The sequence below is a fragment of the Ambystoma mexicanum genome, chromosome 8 (genome assembly GCF_040938575.1).
Source record: "Ambystoma mexicanum isolate Mex_15411 chromosome 8, UKY_AmexF1_1, whole genome shotgun sequence".
Taxonomy (NCBI): domain Eukaryota; kingdom Metazoa; phylum Chordata; class Amphibia; order Caudata; family Ambystomatidae; genus Ambystoma; species Ambystoma mexicanum.
The window spans coordinates 1,149,503,534-1,149,522,339 of NC_090929.1; the positions used below are offsets into that span (position 1 = coordinate 1,149,503,534).

An 18,806-nucleotide genomic window follows, 5' to 3' on the forward strand; every position below is an offset into this window, starting at 1 on the left:
CGATGTCCGGGAACAGATATTGGACCTTCCCTTCGAGAGCAGTGGCCTCTTCCACTCCCACGGATGAGGGATTAGATAAAATGAAGGACAGCACCGCAAAGTCTTTATCTATTCTTACTAGGGCCTTACAAGGGCCACGCCCAAGGCCTCACCAAGTCAGAGCAATGCTCCAACAAGGGGCGGGTGTTTGGTGGGTTCCGAAGCTACCAACAACAGAGGTCCAGACAACCGGACCGTTCTCCGAGTCAGCATTGGAGGAAACAACAAAAGGGGGAGCGGGGCAAGGGGTTTTTCCAATTCCCCCTCCTCTGCAACAGCCTGAGAAAAAAGGCATGACACGCCCCTTTGGGTCCACGTGTCTCCGGGGAAGGGGGGGCAGGCTTGCCTTTCACGTGAAATTTTTCCGCCAGAATTTTTCAGACCCCTGGATCCTCTCTGTAGTCTACACAGGGTCCCGCCTAGCGGTACCTTCCTCTCCTCCCTCCTCCCCTCCTCTCCCACAGATTGGGACAGCAACTCTGCTGGCGGAGATCCGGTCGCTTGTCTAGAGCCACGCTGTGGAAGAAGTCCCAGCCTCCCAGCGAGGCTTGGGCTTTTATTCCAGGATTACAGAAGAAGAACCAGGCTGTCCGGAGAGTTGTGTTGGACCTTTCCACCTTCAATCTATCCCTTCCTCTGCAAAAATTCATGATGGTTATACCTGCTCTTATTGCGGAAACACTGGACAGGGGAGACTGGATGTTCTTCCTGGATCTGAAGGACGCTTAACTGCATGTCCCAATTTGGCAGCCGCATCGTTCCTTACTGCGCTTCATGATGATGGGCTTCCATTTCCAATCCAAGGTGCTAGCCTTTGGCCTCAACTAGGCCCAGGGTATTTACCAGGTTGATGAATGCAGTGGCAGCTCTCTTCAGGGCCCAGGGCCACAACGTCTACCCATACCTGGACGACTGGCTCATACGGGCCAGCTCTCCGGAAGTGGTTCAGCATACTGCCTCTGCAAGGATGAACACACTCCACAACCTGGGGTTTACTAGCAATCTCAAGAAGTCTCAGCTGCAGCTCACGCAGAGCCTGACCTTATTTGGCCTCATTTGGGACACAAGCTCTGTGAGTCTCTCCCTCGGAGGACAAGATTGCTGCCATCAAGGGAGCTACAGCTCACTTCCTCTCCAGGCCCGTGACCTCGGCCTGGTGGTACCAACACCTATTGGGGCTTAGGGCAGCAGTCCTTTTGCCCGTGCCCCATACAAAACTCAGGAGGCGGAGATTACAGCTGCTGTTCGCAGCTCATGGAATCAGGAGAAGGGCTCCCAAGAGGAGACAGTCAACATTCTGCCCTTTCTCCTCTCTGACCTCCACTGGGGGTCTTCAGACTTCAACCTGAGGCAAGGCAAGCCCTTTCTGTAAACACTACTGTTTGGACGCCGCCTCTTGGTCAGACACGGCATTCGGGCAGGCAGTTCTAAGAACACTGTGTCCTTGAGGAGGGGCTCCTCTCCAGCCTGGGGCTACATTCAGTTGTAATCGCCCATACAGTATGGAGGAAGAGGAAAGGGGACAGGACGTAACAGTAATTAACAGTTAGTCACTGCAGTGACTAATGTACTCTTAGTCCATAGTCCCTTTTCCTCCATACATCCCACCATCCTCCCCCTAATAATACTGGTGTCATTAGGCAATGCCTATCATTGTCGACGCGTCAATGGGGACTAAAGGGTGGCGCCGGTGGGTGGAGTCGGGCGAGCGCATGCTCCCAGGGCCATGCCCCCACATACCTCTAAATTTGAAGGGGAAGATTTATTCTGGTGAAAAGGGTTCTGTCTTCCGTCCCTCTCAAGGGACCCCCATACAGTACGGAGGAAAGGGGACCGTGGACTAAGAGTGCGTTGGTCACTACGGTGAGTAACTGTTAATTTTTCAATAGTTTCCTTGAGTGTGACAGGTCGTATTGGTTTGTGGCGAAGCTAAACATTTTCCAATAAAGATCCTTTGGATTATACATGATATTGCGCTAGAGCACTCTTGAAGCAAGACACAAATATAATTTTTTGAGAATCCTGGTCGCTCATCAAAACCCAGTGATGTCTAAACTGGTTCGGTCAGACCATATAGGCTTTATACAACATAGAGAAACATTCTATTGCATCAGGCAGATTGTGGACGTCTTGGCTTTGTCTCCAAAAATATGTGCCCCTTCGCGATCTTTTTCTTAACATTGGATGCCGCGAAGGTGTTCGACTGACTTAACTGGCAGTATTTAAATGAACTCCTACATAAATTTGCTTGTGTTCTATTTAGAGCTCATATTTTCTAATCATCATCCCACAGCCACAGTGGGGTTATCAGGCATGTTTCCTCTATGATTTCTTTACAAAGGGGGACGGGGAAGTCAAATCCCCATTCACCTTTATTATTTCATTTAGCTATGGAACCTTTTCCCAAGCTATCGGACAGATGGACAACCATGTTGGTTGCTCTGCCTCCTTGTGTCCCCACAGGATCTTTCTTTTTGCAGATGACATGATCGTCATCGTGACAGATTAAAACAATCCCTTACCACTAGTGGTGACTGAATTGGAAGTTTACCAGGCCATCTTTGAATATAAAATCAACTATGCCACATCCAAAGTATTAAGTATCACATAATCAAATGACATGATATCTCACTTTTTCATTAACATGAGAGCAAAGGTATATCATGTATCATAAATCTGGGATGTAACATCACTCCCAAGCATGACCAATTCCACAAGCATAATATCCTGAGCTTATTGAACCCTCTTTATCCGGACCCATTTTGAGATATCCCTCATTGGTGAAATTAGAAGTATAATAATGACATTCCTGCCTTGCCGTCTGTATGTATTGCATATGCTCCCTATAGAGATCCCCAAATTGATTCTCAGTCCCATCCAAACTAAAGGGGACAAATGTGTGTCAGAAGGTAGGCCACCCCAACGTTGATACAATATTAAACATTATCCAAGAGGTATGTCGCTCACTGATGTGCACAGGCATGCTTTTGTGGCCCATCTCCAAACATTCTAAAATGGCACATACCTAGGGAGGATTTACTGTGGCTTCTCTTTGGAAAGGAATCATCATATTAAGTAGGCCGCAATCTACTGTGGGTCATAACAAAATCACAACCCAGCCCACCAGAAATTCTTCACTGCACAATCATTTCTTGGCAGTTGCAGGAATACTATCTCCCAATATAAAATAACCGCATGTATTTCCCCTCTAATGTCAGGGTTTGAAAATCCTCTTTTACTCCCAGATTTGGCTCATTACAAGTATGGCGGTGCGGGAAACAATTTGCGGTAACAGAATTACTGCTAATTTTCCAGCACCGCGATAAGAGTATAACGCTTGAGTGAGGGATTTACCTCTAGCATCATTCTGCAGGTAACGCCTCCCACATTTCGTGAAAATCTGCAGAATTACCGCAGGGGTAATTCCACCAAAAATGCCCCATTGAGTCCAATGAACTCAAATAATGAGGATTAACTCTGCCACTGCTACTTGTAATCTGTCGGTAATTCCGCAGAACCAAGTTGCAGTAGCAGTTATTCCATTGGGCGGTATTCCAGTAGATTTACCACCAGAATAACACCCAACTCGTAATGAGGCCCAATTAAGTTCCTCCTTATTTTAGGATGCTGGTAAGTAATCTAAATTGCCTAGTCATGGATTTATTGGACTCCCACACATTAATACCGCTGGAGGAACACACATCATCCTAGCGCCACTCTTTAGATTATTACATTGTTAATGAGCTATCTTTGATCCGAGGAAACAGAATATTTGTGCATTCATAAATAAACAGTGTTTTTAAGGGTCAGACAAAGAAAACAGATTCATAAAACCAACTTTCCCCTACGTCGAAGGCTACATCACAAAATGTTGAGATCTCTTATTAACAAAAGTGTAATTTTTATTATGGCTGTTTACACTTGTGAGATAATCAGGTGGCATCAATGAATTGATTGTGCAGTAGCAAATCGAGTTTATCAAGTGCTGGACAGAATTACCATAACCAATAATTACGGGCACAAATAACCGGACAGACTCATAGAATATGGCAAAGTACTACTTTATTATCAATTCAATAAAGCAGGGAAATCTGACAAGCATAACAAGTTACAGCTTACTCACTCTCCAAATAAATGTCCACTATACAAAGGCTTCATACCTCAATATGCATCATCTATGATGTCATCCTGCATGGCAAATAGTAGAAACCTATTGGGTGAACGGATTGGATAAGGGAACATATATACCTATAGATTAGTTAGGTGTAATAACATAATTGGCTGCCGTTTATCTGATAGGCACGCCTAGAACAACCTCTAACTCTGTATAATACACATAATAGTAGAATAATCACAGCAGAATGCCTTCTGCAACAATGTATATTACATCAACGCATAGGCCATCCTGGTTGGTTGGCATCCTCTTCTAACCTTGGACATTTGGCTTGTCAGCATGTAAGCAAAACGAAACCCAGGTGCAGGGAACAACATCAGACAATTGCCCACTTGTCCAATTAGCCTTACCATCTCTCATCGGTTAGGCCCTAAGCCCAAGGCCTCTTCTTTGTAGTTGACCTTGCTGACTCTTCTCTTCTCCAGAACTTTTAAGGGGGTGATGGTACACTGATATGGTCATCTGAAGTGTTATGAATTTGCCTTGTTTTCTGGTCTTTCACCACGCGTGAGGAGACAATGATTTTTTCATTCTGTCCTTTTATTTAGTGCTATTTGATTCAATTATACTGGGTGCTATTACTCTCTTTGGCCTCTGGAGACTTTTTGCTCCGCCTTGCATATGTTTTCTTCACTTTTAATTGTCCAACACTTGGCCTGTACAGATGTTTACTCCTTTGCTTAATCTAAGAGAAATAGGTCTTATGTACATGGCTTATCCTCGTTGACTCCATTTGTGCCTTGCAGTTGCTTCTCACTGTGGCATTCTTGAATCCTTAGCCAAACAAATATTCTTTGTTCTTACATGAATCTGTATTCCAGTGCCTGTCCGCTCTTCTGCCTCGGTCTCTCTCCTTGGTGTTTTTCAGCTTATTATTACACGAAACCGACGTTCATCTTCTCAACATGGCTGCTTTACCGGCATCATATTTTGTACTGTTGCAAGCTTCTATATTTCTCATCTACTTTGCGTTTCAGCGTATATACATCTACTGCATCTCTTCTTAGTATATATGATTTCTTAGCTTTTGCATGAATATTCACTTTGTTACTTCAGTTACATCTTCATCCTTTAAGTATGTGTATATCGTTTCAGTGCATCCTCGTGTCTTTTCTTGATGATGTCACTTTACACCTGTCAGACTTCACTTATAGATATTCCATGTCCAATGGTGCCTGCAGACTTCCTACCTTCACTTCAGTTCGAGGGTACTTTCGGTATGGTTGTCTGAGTGCATAACGTCTTTCATATTTTAGATGCGCTATTGCGACGACACTAGGTGTCATGCACAGTACTTTCTTGCTGCTCTTCCAATATGACGGTGAGGGTGTGGGCTTCATGAGTGATGTGTATATCTCCTTCTCCACAGAATGTAATTGGAATATTAATATTCCTGCCAATTGTTGTGAATGATGAATGAAACATTTTTCGTGCAATATTTTGGGAGGGTCTTTAAAAGGCAACTGGTGGGGCAATGTTGTGGATTCTGCCACTTGTACTTAAGGAAGAAAATACAAGCTATGCTTATGACTTGATTGGAATTATTATGTACAGTATTCTGGTGTTGTAACACCTTTTCTTTGATTCTCATTTCTAGACTGTGACGGAAAAACATAAAATGAATGTACCAGAAACTATGAATGAAGTTCTGGACATGTCCGATGATGAAGGTATTCTCATGGATTCTTACTTATTACTGCAACAAAAAAAGTGTTCATATCTTATCAGCTCTGCTCATGGATCATGGCATTAGACTTAGTGGATCGCCTTTCATGGAACGTTAAATGTTCTCCTGTTGTCCCTTTTTCCATAAGATATTTTTCCGGAAATGCTTTTATTTACAGAAAAAACATGTCTGCCCACCCTGCCCCAGTGCCATATGTATTGATTCCACATTCCTGCCACCCTCCTCTTGCCCAGAGCATGCAACGTCTCCCAGCCACGTGTATGTGTGCACCCTTGCCAGATGAAACTGAATCGGCATCTCCTTTGCCAGGCTCTGAATATAAAAACGAATACCATGTACCGACTGAAGTATGCACAAGTGTTAAAGGGAAATGTGTGCCACATAATGAGGGTGATTGTTTACACAAGAGAATAGGAAACACTATATTTAAAACAGATACATTTAGGTAACATCTACAGATCATTTGTTTGACATAGGTTAACATTTTCCAAAACATGTTTTCTTTTTGGTCAATCACTGTGTGTTGGTATGGCCATCTAAACATAGATGTAATCAGAAGGGTTGCATATGGGCTTCTGTGAAGATTGGAGATACTTGTCGGTACGTTGGAAATGTCTTATCTTAAAGTGCATACTTTAAACTTTGATAATCATTTTGCCCCCTAAAATACCTCAGTCTTGTTTGGAAAAAAAATGTTTGGCGGGGGAGAAAGAGACCTATGTGTAATGCCTTCTTGAAAAGTTCAAATTTGATCTGACAATAGAGTGAGAAATGGAGACACCTCTGCTGGCTCCATGTGTTAATATCACCAAAAAAGTATTGTGATGCAAAAATATCACCATATTTTGCGGCGATGTTGAGCCATGGACCCTGCAGGGGATACCCCCGCAACCCCTGCTCCCACAAATGATCCCCCCCCCCAAAAAATATCGCCTATGGCGAGACAAACAACCATATGTACGGTGATATTTTTGGTGGGGATAATATGTAGGGATACCCCTCTGCTGAGCCAGCTTTGCTGCCATTACACACTAGAAGCAACAGAACACTCTTAAGCTTCGTCCTATGCAGTGCTCATAAACCTATCTATATTCTGACTTAAACATGTGTCCTTCACCAATAATCACACTTAATTTCTCTATTCATTTTGCCCTCTGTAAGTTGTCTACATTTTCCACTTCTATATTTATTGATGGGACATAGTTTTTGCTGTCAGAATGAGTTCTTCATCAGTAGGATTTGTATTATTTTACATTGGTTTATATTGTGCAAAATATCTCTCTTTTAACCACTTCAAAATACATTGAGACAGGAGACAGCGACCAAGGAGGGTGGATTGATATCAGAAAAAGGGAAGGGAAGGGAAGAATAGATGTGTAGAAGTGGATGTAGAAATATGGAGAGATGGAGTAGGTTGCATTGGGAGAGAGAGAAGGCACAGATGGCAAAAGTGTAAGGGGGATCCCTCTGACTGTCCCTCTCTCTTGGGGTACAGTATATAAGAGTTGAACTATGAAGGGGATTGTTTATTGTGCCAAGCGGGAAGTGAGTGAAGAAGTTGCAGAACTGGACATGATGGGAGACAGATGCGTTTTCTAAGAGGAGATTTCCAAAAGCGGTAAGGGTTTGGTGTTGGACTGAAGAGGGCAAAATGTGGTTGGGATTTGTTAAGTTGGGTCTGGTTTTATCTGCTCAGATGTGGGTTTTGAAAACCACACAAATGCTCTGGAGCAGTCTGGATTTCTGATATGGTTTAATGTTGGTTCTACGTCAAATAATTGGGACAAAAAGCCTTGCTGGGTTCTGGTGATATTAGTGGTGGTGACTCATGGATCTCGGGTGCCGACCTGAACCAGTGTATATATAATGCCTGTGGAAGATACGGAGGTTATCCACAGGTCACTTTTCCCTGGTCCCTGGCTTATCGCATGGGACTGTCACATTGCACATGCTCATGCCAGTGCTAGGGTTTGGTTACAGACTACTCCAGGGAATCTCATCCTAATTCATTCCCTCAGCCAGTTAGTTCAGGTGAGGCCTATCAGCAGTGATCCTAACCCAGAACCCCAAATACACAAAGTTGAGCAGTAATCAGGAACCCTCCCCCAACCAGCACACAGTGCTTTGCAAAACACTCTCGGTGATTGGAACACTCAACCTTAAATCAGCAATGTGACCCAGTACATTGACATCAACCTTGAGAACGGGATCCAGCACTGTTGATTTAAACTTAATGAACTCAACCATGAGATACCAGCCCGGGCAGAAAATGTGTGAACAGGAATGATATAGGCATCGCACTCGCCCCACAGCAGTGCTGCGAAAGCCGGGAGAGGTTCTGCACCGGCTCAGCCGAACCTACGAATAAAAGACACCTTCTGCCAACATGAAGTGACATGGGACCAGCTGGGAATGTCTGCGCATATGTGGAACCGTGAGCCTGGCAAGGGAAAGCCAGTGGCAGAAACCATGTTCCCCTGTGCACATGCACCACCATATTGGTCCGCACAGAGATGCTCTTTCTGATATATGGCAGTATCAGCTGTTATCTGACCAATGGAGCACCGCTGGGTATCTGGTGCAGCATGCGAGGGGGCCCTGAAGAGCCCATGGGCTTACCAGGTAGAAACGTAGAATCCAATATGGCGGATCCTCTTCTTCTAGGCTTAGTCAAGTACCCCGCAGCATACATTGGGAACACCTGAATGAAATCAGGAGACTGAAGTGGCGGCAGCAGGGAGGAGCAAGAGGAGGTGGTAATATCAGAAGCGGAGAGTGGATGAAAGGAGGTGGTGTTAGTAACAAAAGTGAAGGAGGAGGTGGCAACATGAGTAAGTGAAAGCAGGCAGGAGGAAGTGGTGGTAGTGAAGAAGTTCAAGGAGGAGGTGGCAACATTGGAATGCAAGAATGGGTAGATGGCAGTGGTCTGAGGAAATAAGCTGAAGAAGGAGATGAAAGAAGAAACAAGACAGATTCATGATCAGGAGATAGCAGGACCCATACATAGAGTGGAGATATGGTAGAAGACAGGAGTCAGCAGAAGTTAATGGAACCCAAGATCCAGAAATAGGTTCAAACATCAGGGTCCAGAACTGACATAGAAGCTTTAATATCAGAGGAAGAGAGTGGTACAAAGGAGGAAAGCGAATGAGATTAATGGGTGTGAAGAAGGCCACGACATAGACAGCAAGAATAGGAAGGGATGGGTGGGCCAGATCGGCCCTAGGCTGGACCAGGCAGTGGGAGGAGAAACAAGATGAGGAGAAAGAGGTTATGATCAGATGAAATAGGCAAAGGGAAAGAAATCCAGGATATATTCAACCTGGCCTGATGGCCCCTCTGAAGCCCCATTGCTTGCTACGACCATGAAACTGTCTGCTAAGAAGACCTGATGCCACAGTCAGTTGTGGAGTGTGGGACTGTGTAAAACCTGCAATTTACACAGTTGGAGCAAGAGAGTTTGGATTAGCCTTTAACACCACCAGAGGACAGTAGGTGAGGAAATCTCCTGTGAACCGTATAGACATGGACATTGGCTTCAGGGGCACAAGCCCTTACTATCCACATCCGGTGGCGTGCGGGTAGTTGTTACGCCCTAACTCCCCCAACTAGGGGTACTTCGATAAGACCATCCTACTCATTCATTCTTGTGGGTACATCCCAGTTTTGCATTGGTCAGTCCCTACTTGTACATATTCCCCAATTAAAAACAATAAACTGACAATGCTTGTCTTGGGGTCATTCTTGGGGTCATTCTTGAATCCAGGTGTCCTACGTGACATTACACACAATCATAAATGAGTAATGTATGTTTTAAACTCCACCCACAAGGTAATGAATATTAAGGAGATAGGAGGTGAATAGCAAAGGGGCTGGGAAGGGTGAGAGAAGCCATTACGTTTTACAATAAAAGTATTGGTAAACCTAAGCGAATAACTAGGGGAGTGCCTTTCATGAAGAGGTGGTGGGGGGGGGGAGGGGGAGTATTTGCAAAGGATATAATTCTTAGCAACATGAATGTTGTTAGAAACAGATTAGGGCCTCCCATTGCAGTAAGTGGGAGGGGTATGAATTTCACCTTTTGTGTATTTATAGATGAGGCATTCCATTTGTTTACAGATGGCAAACCGCATTTTTTAGTATGGGTTTGATCAAACATGTTACAAGATCTGGAGAACTGTACCAAATATGAGGAAGACATTAAAGAGAAGCTAGGGGGTCGGTATGGTGAAAACCAAATGTAAAAAAGAAATAAAATACAGAATTGAGAGCGTGGATCTGGCACAGCGCTGTAGAGGATGTATTTCTATGTTGCTCCACATTGCTCCAATGCCATGGCTGGTGTTCCCAGACAGATCTGATATGGAGCACTGAAGTCTCCGGGTGGGAGGCAGCTATTGGATGCTGTATGGAGCCTTGCTGGCTGGAAGTCCCTGTGTACATGGGAAAGCCTATTTTATAGAGGACATTGGCTTGCTCTGATGCCTCTTTTGAGGGGTTTATAGGCCCTGGTCCTGCATTATTGGCTGAGGATAGGATGAAGATTCAATGAAGGGAGCCATGGTTTAACTGTGCCTGCCGGCAGTGACTACTTTGGGAAAGCTACGTGGCAACAGCAGCTGCAGAAACGTGGTGTGGCGAGAATATGTGTAAGGGGTGCAGCCTGGTGGGCACACAAGCAATTCCTGAGGCCTGACTTATTACACTGCCCTTTGGAAGTACCAACATTTTATGACATGCAGAGGAAGAACCGAAGAGCACTTTGTAAATAGACTTGTATTGGGTTCTGCTTGAGATAATCGCAGTTTGCTCTCTCCCACCCTTGAAAGCTGTGCTAAATTGCTTCAGGACTTTCTCCTCGCATGTAGTCACTATTATGGTGTGTGTGCCTAAAGGGGATCCTGGACTCACTGTGTTGTTGTAGGAGATCACTAAATTATCACCAAAATGCCAGTCAGGGTATGATTGTTTCAGGCCCAGTTAGACATGAAGGGTGTGGTGATGGTGCAGTGCCTGCTTCTCAGCAGGGGGTGTGATGAATCCAATGGTGTCATCACTCCTTTCCTAGCAGTGACCTCTCCACATGTGGCCAGGGGACAGCAGGCGCTACCTGATCCTGACCGTGGGGGCGGCTATATGAGAGGGAATTGCATGGGAGAAGACAACCCGGGAGAGTAGCAGGGCATCATCGAACAAGGTATTCCCCTTCCTCTCTTGAGAATACCCCATCCATACCCAATGCCTTCATGACATGTTACAACTCCCCTCATCAACCTATGAAAGGTACTGAAGACCTTCTGAAAAGATCTATGTGTGAGCCATCAAGATTTTACTTAACCTCTAAGGTTCATGAAAATGTCTTCTCTGACTCTACCTACAAGTTATTCAGATCTAACTCGCATTTATTTATTTATTACATTTATAAAGCGCCTAAACCCTTGGCTATCAGAGCGCTGTTGAAGACCAGTTACATTTATGCATTTATTTTGCATACATTTATGCAAAATCTTGGTTCTTATCAGGGGGCAGAGAGGTAATACAATGGGAGTGGATAAACAATCATTGGGAGTAGACCTAATTTAGGATAGGAGCAGGGCATAGCAAGATGTGGAGTGCATGTGGGGTGACATTCTGTTTGGTGGGTGTTTAGGCAAACAGCCAGGTTTTCATTTTTTTTTCAGAAGGCCTAGTATGAGTTCTCTGCTCTTTAAAGCCTTTTGAGAACACTTACACAAACTCTACAAATAAAACATCAAGAAGGACTTCCATTCCCATTACTGCAAGAATACTGCGACGAGGAAGATGAGCTGAGAAATGCAGAGCGAAAAAGACCCAATAGTGCAGGTTTCACTCTAGTTGTTGTGAGCACATACCTGTAGCCAGGAGATTTTAATTGCCGCAACAGCACACTGGGGCATGCTGCCGGAAGGAGAAGGCTGCTTCTCTCGGGACCGACTGAGAGACTGTGGAGCTGTAAAGAGTGTAATGGAGCCACCTGACTCAAGAAGACAGAAGAGGAAAGCTGAGCACGAGAGGAGACACACTGCTGAAACACCAGACGCCAAGACAGTGCTCCTGGACATTTGCAGGTACGGCATGGCAGCGTTTCCCTTGCCAAAGCTTAACGTGAAGCAGAAGAGCCCGGTAGGAAGCGTGAGGAACGTGTTGCCCTGCAGGAAGAGTGAAGTACACCAGCGAGAGCCGATAGGTCCCCGAAAGGGAAGTAGGGAAAGTGGGGCATACTGGCGCATATGCCGAAGGCGAATAAATGTTAAAAATACGAATGAGATAGTTGGAAGTGAAGGAAATACTGAACCTTTTATTAAAAGGGAAAACAAAACAAAAAACGAAAGACTTTAAGTGTTGTGAGTGTATGGAATACATACTGAAGAAAAGCCCTGGCATGATAGTGCAGAAGGCAGGTACAGTTTTAAATTAAACAAACACAAGAAGATATTACGTGTGATGGTGTGTGCAGAGCACACATGAGAAAAGCTCTGGAAAGTGAGTACACCAGGCAAAGTAAAGCTTCAAGAGCGTTTATTAAAGAAAACCCTGGCAGGAAGGTATATCAGGCAGTTGCAAGTGTGTGCATTTAAGAAAGCCATGGCAGGAGAATATACCAGGCAACTGCAAATAAGTTCACATAAGAAAGTCCTGTTAGGGAAACGCACCAGGCAACAACAAACAGAACAGTGTATAAGAAATAACATCAGCTAAAGGAGTCCTGAGAAGGATATATCTGGACTAGCCAAAGGCTGTGTGAAAGCAAGCAAGAGGAGTGAAAACCTGGCAGGAGAGTACACCAGGTATCCTTACATGATAAAGAACCAAGTTGTTTATGTGGAACAATTAAATTGTGAATTAAGAGAATCTCAAGGAACTGATATCTTTGAAGATACAGCAGAGGGAAGAGAAATCCAGGGGAATGGAACCACCCTCTGGAATAAGGAACTCCATCCTTCTGGAACTTTTGTATTGGAGTTACGCATTTTCCTTTTGAACATGTATAAACCCCTCAAGGCCAAAGACTTTACCCTTTTCACATTAGAGTTTATTTTGTTAGAATGTGAGGGCTAAAATAGAACTTTGAACACGGGATGGTTTCGCTTTGGACATTCTGACATTGACAGGCCATTTGTTTTGGCTTTAGGTAGGGAAACACCTCTAGTACAGGGACAGAGAGGCATTTCCCCACCCCCTTTTATTTTTTATAAAGGTATTCGACCAAAACTATGAATACCCTTGTGTCAGAGTCCCATTCCGGGCTCCTCACAGGGGTGAGGATCAGGACTTGACCACCAGCAGAAAAACTGTTCTGGGGTCTATACAGACTTTACATAAGATGGAGGATGGACTGGAGTCCAAGTTGTTCACGATGTAGACATGATTGCGAGGATTAGAAGACCTGATTAGGCTTTAGACAGAGGGTTTTTTTTAAAAGGAGAACTCCGTAACTAACATGGGGGGGAGGTTGGCGTAGATGGATACGCGATCTGGGGCAGTGCAGGGCCTGAACTTGTCTGAGACAGAGTGTTAACAGTGAGTGGCAAGGAGCATAATGAAAGCAGATTTAAAGATTGGGTTTGTTTGTAAGTAAGATCAGAAAAGGCAATTTGAGAGATTTGGGGTTCCTGCCTGTGGCAGCTAAAGGGATCTCAGGTTCTTTCTAGAATATTTTATTCGCAAGGAGGTGATCCTAGATCAATCAGACTTCCAAGTGGGGGTTGAAAAAACATTTTGTTTACTAAAATAGGGCTCTTGAGCAGGAGAAGATTCTGGAGTCACAATAATGATGGGCATCTCTGCCCCCACATTTAACAGAAGGGTTGCTCTAATAAAGAGATTTACTATGAGCAGAGGCAGATTGTGATGTTCCCGGATCCCAGTCATGGCTTCCTTACGTGAGAACAGCCTTAACGCGGGTCAGGAAAATCCAGGGGGTGTTGTTGCCATGACCCCTTACCTTGCACAACTTAGAGTTACCAACAAATGGAAAAGGTTTGTGTTTACTGAAATGTGGGCAGAATGTTCCTTTTTGGGGTGTTTGGGGTTGGGGGAGGGCCGAGTTTTTCATCTTTTTTGCAGTTGTCCAAAGGGTAGTCCGAGGTCATGCCTGATGTCTTGGGCCTTGGCACACAAACTTTATTGGAGTTGCTTTATCCTCTAGACTGATGTTTAGTTTACTGGTGGGGTCTCTGGTTCTTTCTTTCCCACCTTCTAGCACTTGCACTTATGAGAGGTAAATACAGTAACTGTGAGAGGGGATGGACTTCAAGGAGATTTTAACAATGTATGGTCCTGCATTGTTGCAGCTGTTTGTTTTTGTGATCTGAGAGTTGTGTTTCTCTCCCTCTCTTTTATTAAACGTATTTAAATTAATTGCAGCTGGAAATCATTTGTTATTGGCCACTACTGAATCCAAACACATGCTGGCTACACAACTGTGTAAATCTCTCTCAATGCATGTTAAGGCCAAATTTGAATCTGCCCTTTCCCTGAATCCATAGTGATACTCTTTTTTAAATAATCCTTGAATATGTAGATATATATTATGTTATGTTAGATGGACATGTAACGTGCACTAACACCAAAGGGGTGGCTGCTTGGTGCCGTTGAAGACCACTGACTAAAGTTAACATATAATGAGAGTGAAAATGGATTAATGGGAGAAGTAAGTCTTCAGCATCTTTCTAGATGCACATCAAAACAGGACTGGGTCTCTGAGGAGTTTAATGCAAGTATTGAGAAAACTCAATTTAGAAGAAGGAACAATACTAGGAAATTTGGAAGCATTCAGGGATTATTCAGAAAGCTTTCCACAAGATAAATATGCCTGCTTGTAATTTACTTTCTCCGTCCTTGCAATGGACCCTCTATATCACCTGTGGATGCTTTGTTCTCTGACAATGGCTCTGTGCTTTCCCTTTTGCGTGGGCACTCCTTGTTACTATCATTTGTATGTGTCTGTTATGTGGGTTATTTATGCTTCTACTGACAGGGGATATGGGTTGTGATGTTATGATGTATTTTGTATACAATGCATTTCTCTTAATGTGTAAATGTGGATATCATGGACTTGTTCAATTACCACAGTTTATTTGCCATTCTGTGAGAGAATTCATTTTTTGTATTGTTGTGGTGTTTGTTGCATTTCATTAAATATGAATGACGTGTGGGGGGAAAATCAGTAAACGAAGGATCCTCTTACACAGTAATATCATTGCTAATATTTTAAAAAAATATTTGTGCTTGGCTTTGTTACAATGTGGATACATTTTTTAAGACTTATAAGGACAACTCCATAGCTCATATGGACAACATCTCCATTTATTGCCTTAGATTCATGAATCACAACAGCAATTTGTATAGCTCAAAAAGGACATAACATTTTGCTACTATCCGGAGTAGTTATCAATTTGGGTGATTTCAAAGGCCTAGGGGATAAGGTAGGTTGGTCACAGGGGTACATCTACAGCTCATTGGAGTAATTCCATGGGGCATTCTGGCCTTTCGGTTATTTAAACTTAAAATGCAACTGTGTTTCAAATTCATTTTCACAGCATGGTGGTTTCAGACACCTCTGGGTTTATAGTTAACAGAAAAATGGTCTCCACTGACTAATGCATTATCTTTTTTTGAAAATGTTAGATTTGATGCCGTCATATATAATGATTTTTTATTTGTTGACTTGTACAGTTCGTAAGGCCAATATGCCTGAAATTCTCAGTGATGGTGACTATATGTCAGAGGGCGACGAAGGTATTTGTGTATTTATTTTGCAGTGACATCTAATTTTACTCTAATTGAACTCTTAACTTTCCTTTCTTGCACAATTTATGGCTCTAATGACATAAAGTGAGGCCAAACATGGTGTGTGCTTGTATTTAGGCTTATTACTGGAGCAGGGATGGATACATTTAACGGGCAGTCACTAATAAATGTATATAAACCAACTTGAAAGGCAGTGACATATAGTATTTAGTAAACATTGAGGTACCTGAATTTCTGATGGTATTTACCCCACTGCCCACATGCATGGGATATCGCATACAATATCCAGTTTAGGTAAATTATCTAGCTCTAGCATGAATACATACATGTGTACAAGTGTATTGCATCCGGGAGGGAATTTTCAAAGGCAACCCATTATTGGAGTGCATTTCCTTACTCTCCCTTTAGATTGCGGCATGTAGCTTTGAATACAACTCTTGATATTTACTGGAGAATGCATACCCTCCACTGAGTGCCACTTTACCCCTACTTGATCTGTACATATCCCGACTAGCCTTTTTTGTGTTCCCTTTTTTAACCAAAATTTAACACTCAGTTTTAAGGGGTTTTTGCTGAATGCAGAGCAATTTCGTCGGGGAATTGACATATACCCATTTTTCTATGTACTGGAAGGGTGCAGACGTAAATCTCTGACACAGAGGGGTCATATTGTTTGCTATAAACCTTTATTCAAATGTAGAAAGGAAAAGAAAACCCTATCTCAACCTAACTCTAAGAGGGGATTCCCTGACTCAACTGAAATAATTAGTGTCAAAATGTCCAAAGCAAAAGTCCCAATGTCCAGTGACAAAATCCTCACTCTGTCCCTTACACTCTAAACTAACTAAATCAAATGAGATGTCTTCTTGGTTCAGAGAAACTACTCCCTTCCCCTGGACAAGCAGCAGTTCTTTTCTTTGTAAGACTTTAACAAAGTTGTTTCAGTCACTCCTTGGCTGTTGGGGGATATGTCTCCCTTCTGCTAGGCTTCCTCATGCTTACAATGCAGTTCCTTCGGGTCCCAGACCCTGGTTGACAGCTTTGGCTACCTCTTGCCATTTACTGCACTGAAGAAGAATACCGTGGATGTACTCCCCAAGCTTCAGTGGGTCCCTGACCCTGGTGGGCAGACCTGGTTCCCTTTCACCAGGTGCTGCGATGAAGGGGAATAGCGTGGACACACTTCCACAGCTGTAGTGGGTCCTTGACCCTTGCGGGCAGACCTGGTTCCCTCTCAACAAGTACTGTGACACAGAAGAGTAGCCTAGATGCACTTCCCAAGCTATAGTGGGTCCTTGAATCTGGTGGGCAGACTTGGCTCCCTCTCATCACGTACTGTGACGAAGAAGAGTAGCCTGGGTACTCCCACTACAGTGGGTCCCTGACCCTGGTGGGCAGACCTGGTTCCCTCTCACCAAGAACTGCGATGAAGAAGAGTAGCCATGGTGCTGATCATAGTTTTTCTTTCTGATGGCTTGGTTCACTCTCCTGCCAAGCCATAGTACAATTCCATGTTATTCTTTGTTTTTCTCCCACTTCATTAGGGTGCCACACTCTCCTTTCCCAGCCTTCAGACTCATGCCACCACCTCCTTGAGCTTTCTGCACCTTCCTGGCTGCCCCTGCGTACCTTGTGGCATAGTTTGCATGGTTGTCAGCTCCCATTAAGCGACAGGGCTCATTCGTGGGGTCCGGTACCTTCCTGGAGCTTCTCCTGCTCTGTAGCGGCTCTGAGTTCCTCTTTACTTCCAACGTGGCCTCGCTCTCTCACGCTTTCCGGGTCTCTGGGGTGCCCAGAGTCTTAGTCTGCCTGCTGGCCGTGCATTCCTCATGTCCTGGGCCGGCCTCAGGCTCCCTCTCCCTGTTCCTGGCCCTCTGGTCAGCACCCGCCTGCACATATGGTTCCTCCTGGCACTCACAGTTTCTCCAGGGAGGGCTTGACCAGTGTAAAGTCTCTCTTCAATTTGTATCTGGTTTCTTCGCAACAAATGTTGCAAACCACCAAACTGGTAAAAGTAGTTCCAATGGTTATTCGGTATTGCTCTGCACCGCCTCCTCGTCTCAGTACTACATGAGTCCTGGTGTAGTAACTCACTAGGAATCTTCCTCGTCTCAGTGCTCTCTACTTGGAATCCCTTAGAAAGAAGTAGGTCTAGGGTTATATGATTGGTATATAATAAAATAAGACAGCATATTGCTTATACATAAAGACACATTATATCATGTGTTAATGTAATGCACATCTGACAGACCTACAAAATCATATCTTGCTTTCCTCTCAGGGGTTTGGGTAAGGATTCCACTCTGGCAAGTTAGTGGAATTTGGCTACTTTTGAGAAGATCTGTGGTTGCAGGTCTGACAGTCATCTTCTTCATAGCAACCCTAAATCTAGGAAATGAGGGAACTGAGCTGCAGTTTTAAAAAAGCAATTGTCCTAGGATCAAAATGTTAATTCAAGTGGACACGGACACTGGTAGTATAGCTCAGTCGCAATACGCTTGTCTTGGAAGCAAGACGACGCAGAATAACACAGGTTTGAATCCCGGGTGTGCACTTAGAAACCTCTTCAGTATAAAGCGTGTTATAAAAAAACAATTATAATTATTTATAAATAATTATAAAAACTGGGGATTCCAGGATTAAACTCTTGTTGTCCTGCTTCTAGAACCAATAAATCCCCATACAATAATACGTCAACCCTGGTAATCTGGCTTTCATGCTTCCCTTTTGAGTGATGTTATTGACAGTTCTCGTTGTCATTTGAATTAATATCAATTTTGGGGATAATCAATGAACAGAAAGGAAGTTGTGCATAATTGACAGCAAATCATGTGTCCTAGAACCGGATACAAAATGCTAAAATGGCTGACCCTTGCACTCTTTTATATCTTAAATAGTTCTCATTGAATAAGTCAAAATCTCCACTGACATTTTAGCCCAATATGTAATGTTTTGCCCCACATCTTGCACGCTCAGCCATTTGCTCTTTCAGAATTCATTTTGAAGCTTATCTTTTCCAATATGCTTCAGTGACGAGATAAAAATGTAATCATTTCCCACAGCCCATCTAGTTAATGACTCATTTTTAACATCATAAATTAAGGACAGAAGCGTGGACACAAACTCCATGAT

General features: G+C 43.7%; 1 protein-coding gene across 7 annotated transcripts in view; it reads left to right on the plus strand.

Annotated features, from left to right (window-relative positions):
• ANK3 (ankyrin 3) overlaps window positions 1–18,806 on the plus strand; it is a 2,768,233-nt gene that overhangs the window by 2,024,252 nt on the left and 725,175 nt on the right. For all 7 annotated transcript variants that reach the window (XM_069611214.1, XM_069611216.1, XM_069611217.1 and 4 more), the window contains 2 exons: window positions 5,811–5,883; window positions 15,600–15,662. In XM_069611214.1, coding sequence (XP_069467315.1) covers window positions 5,811–5,883; window positions 15,600–15,662 — 136 coding nt within the window. The remainder of the gene's footprint in view (window positions 1–5,810; window positions 5,884–15,599; window positions 15,663–18,806) is intronic.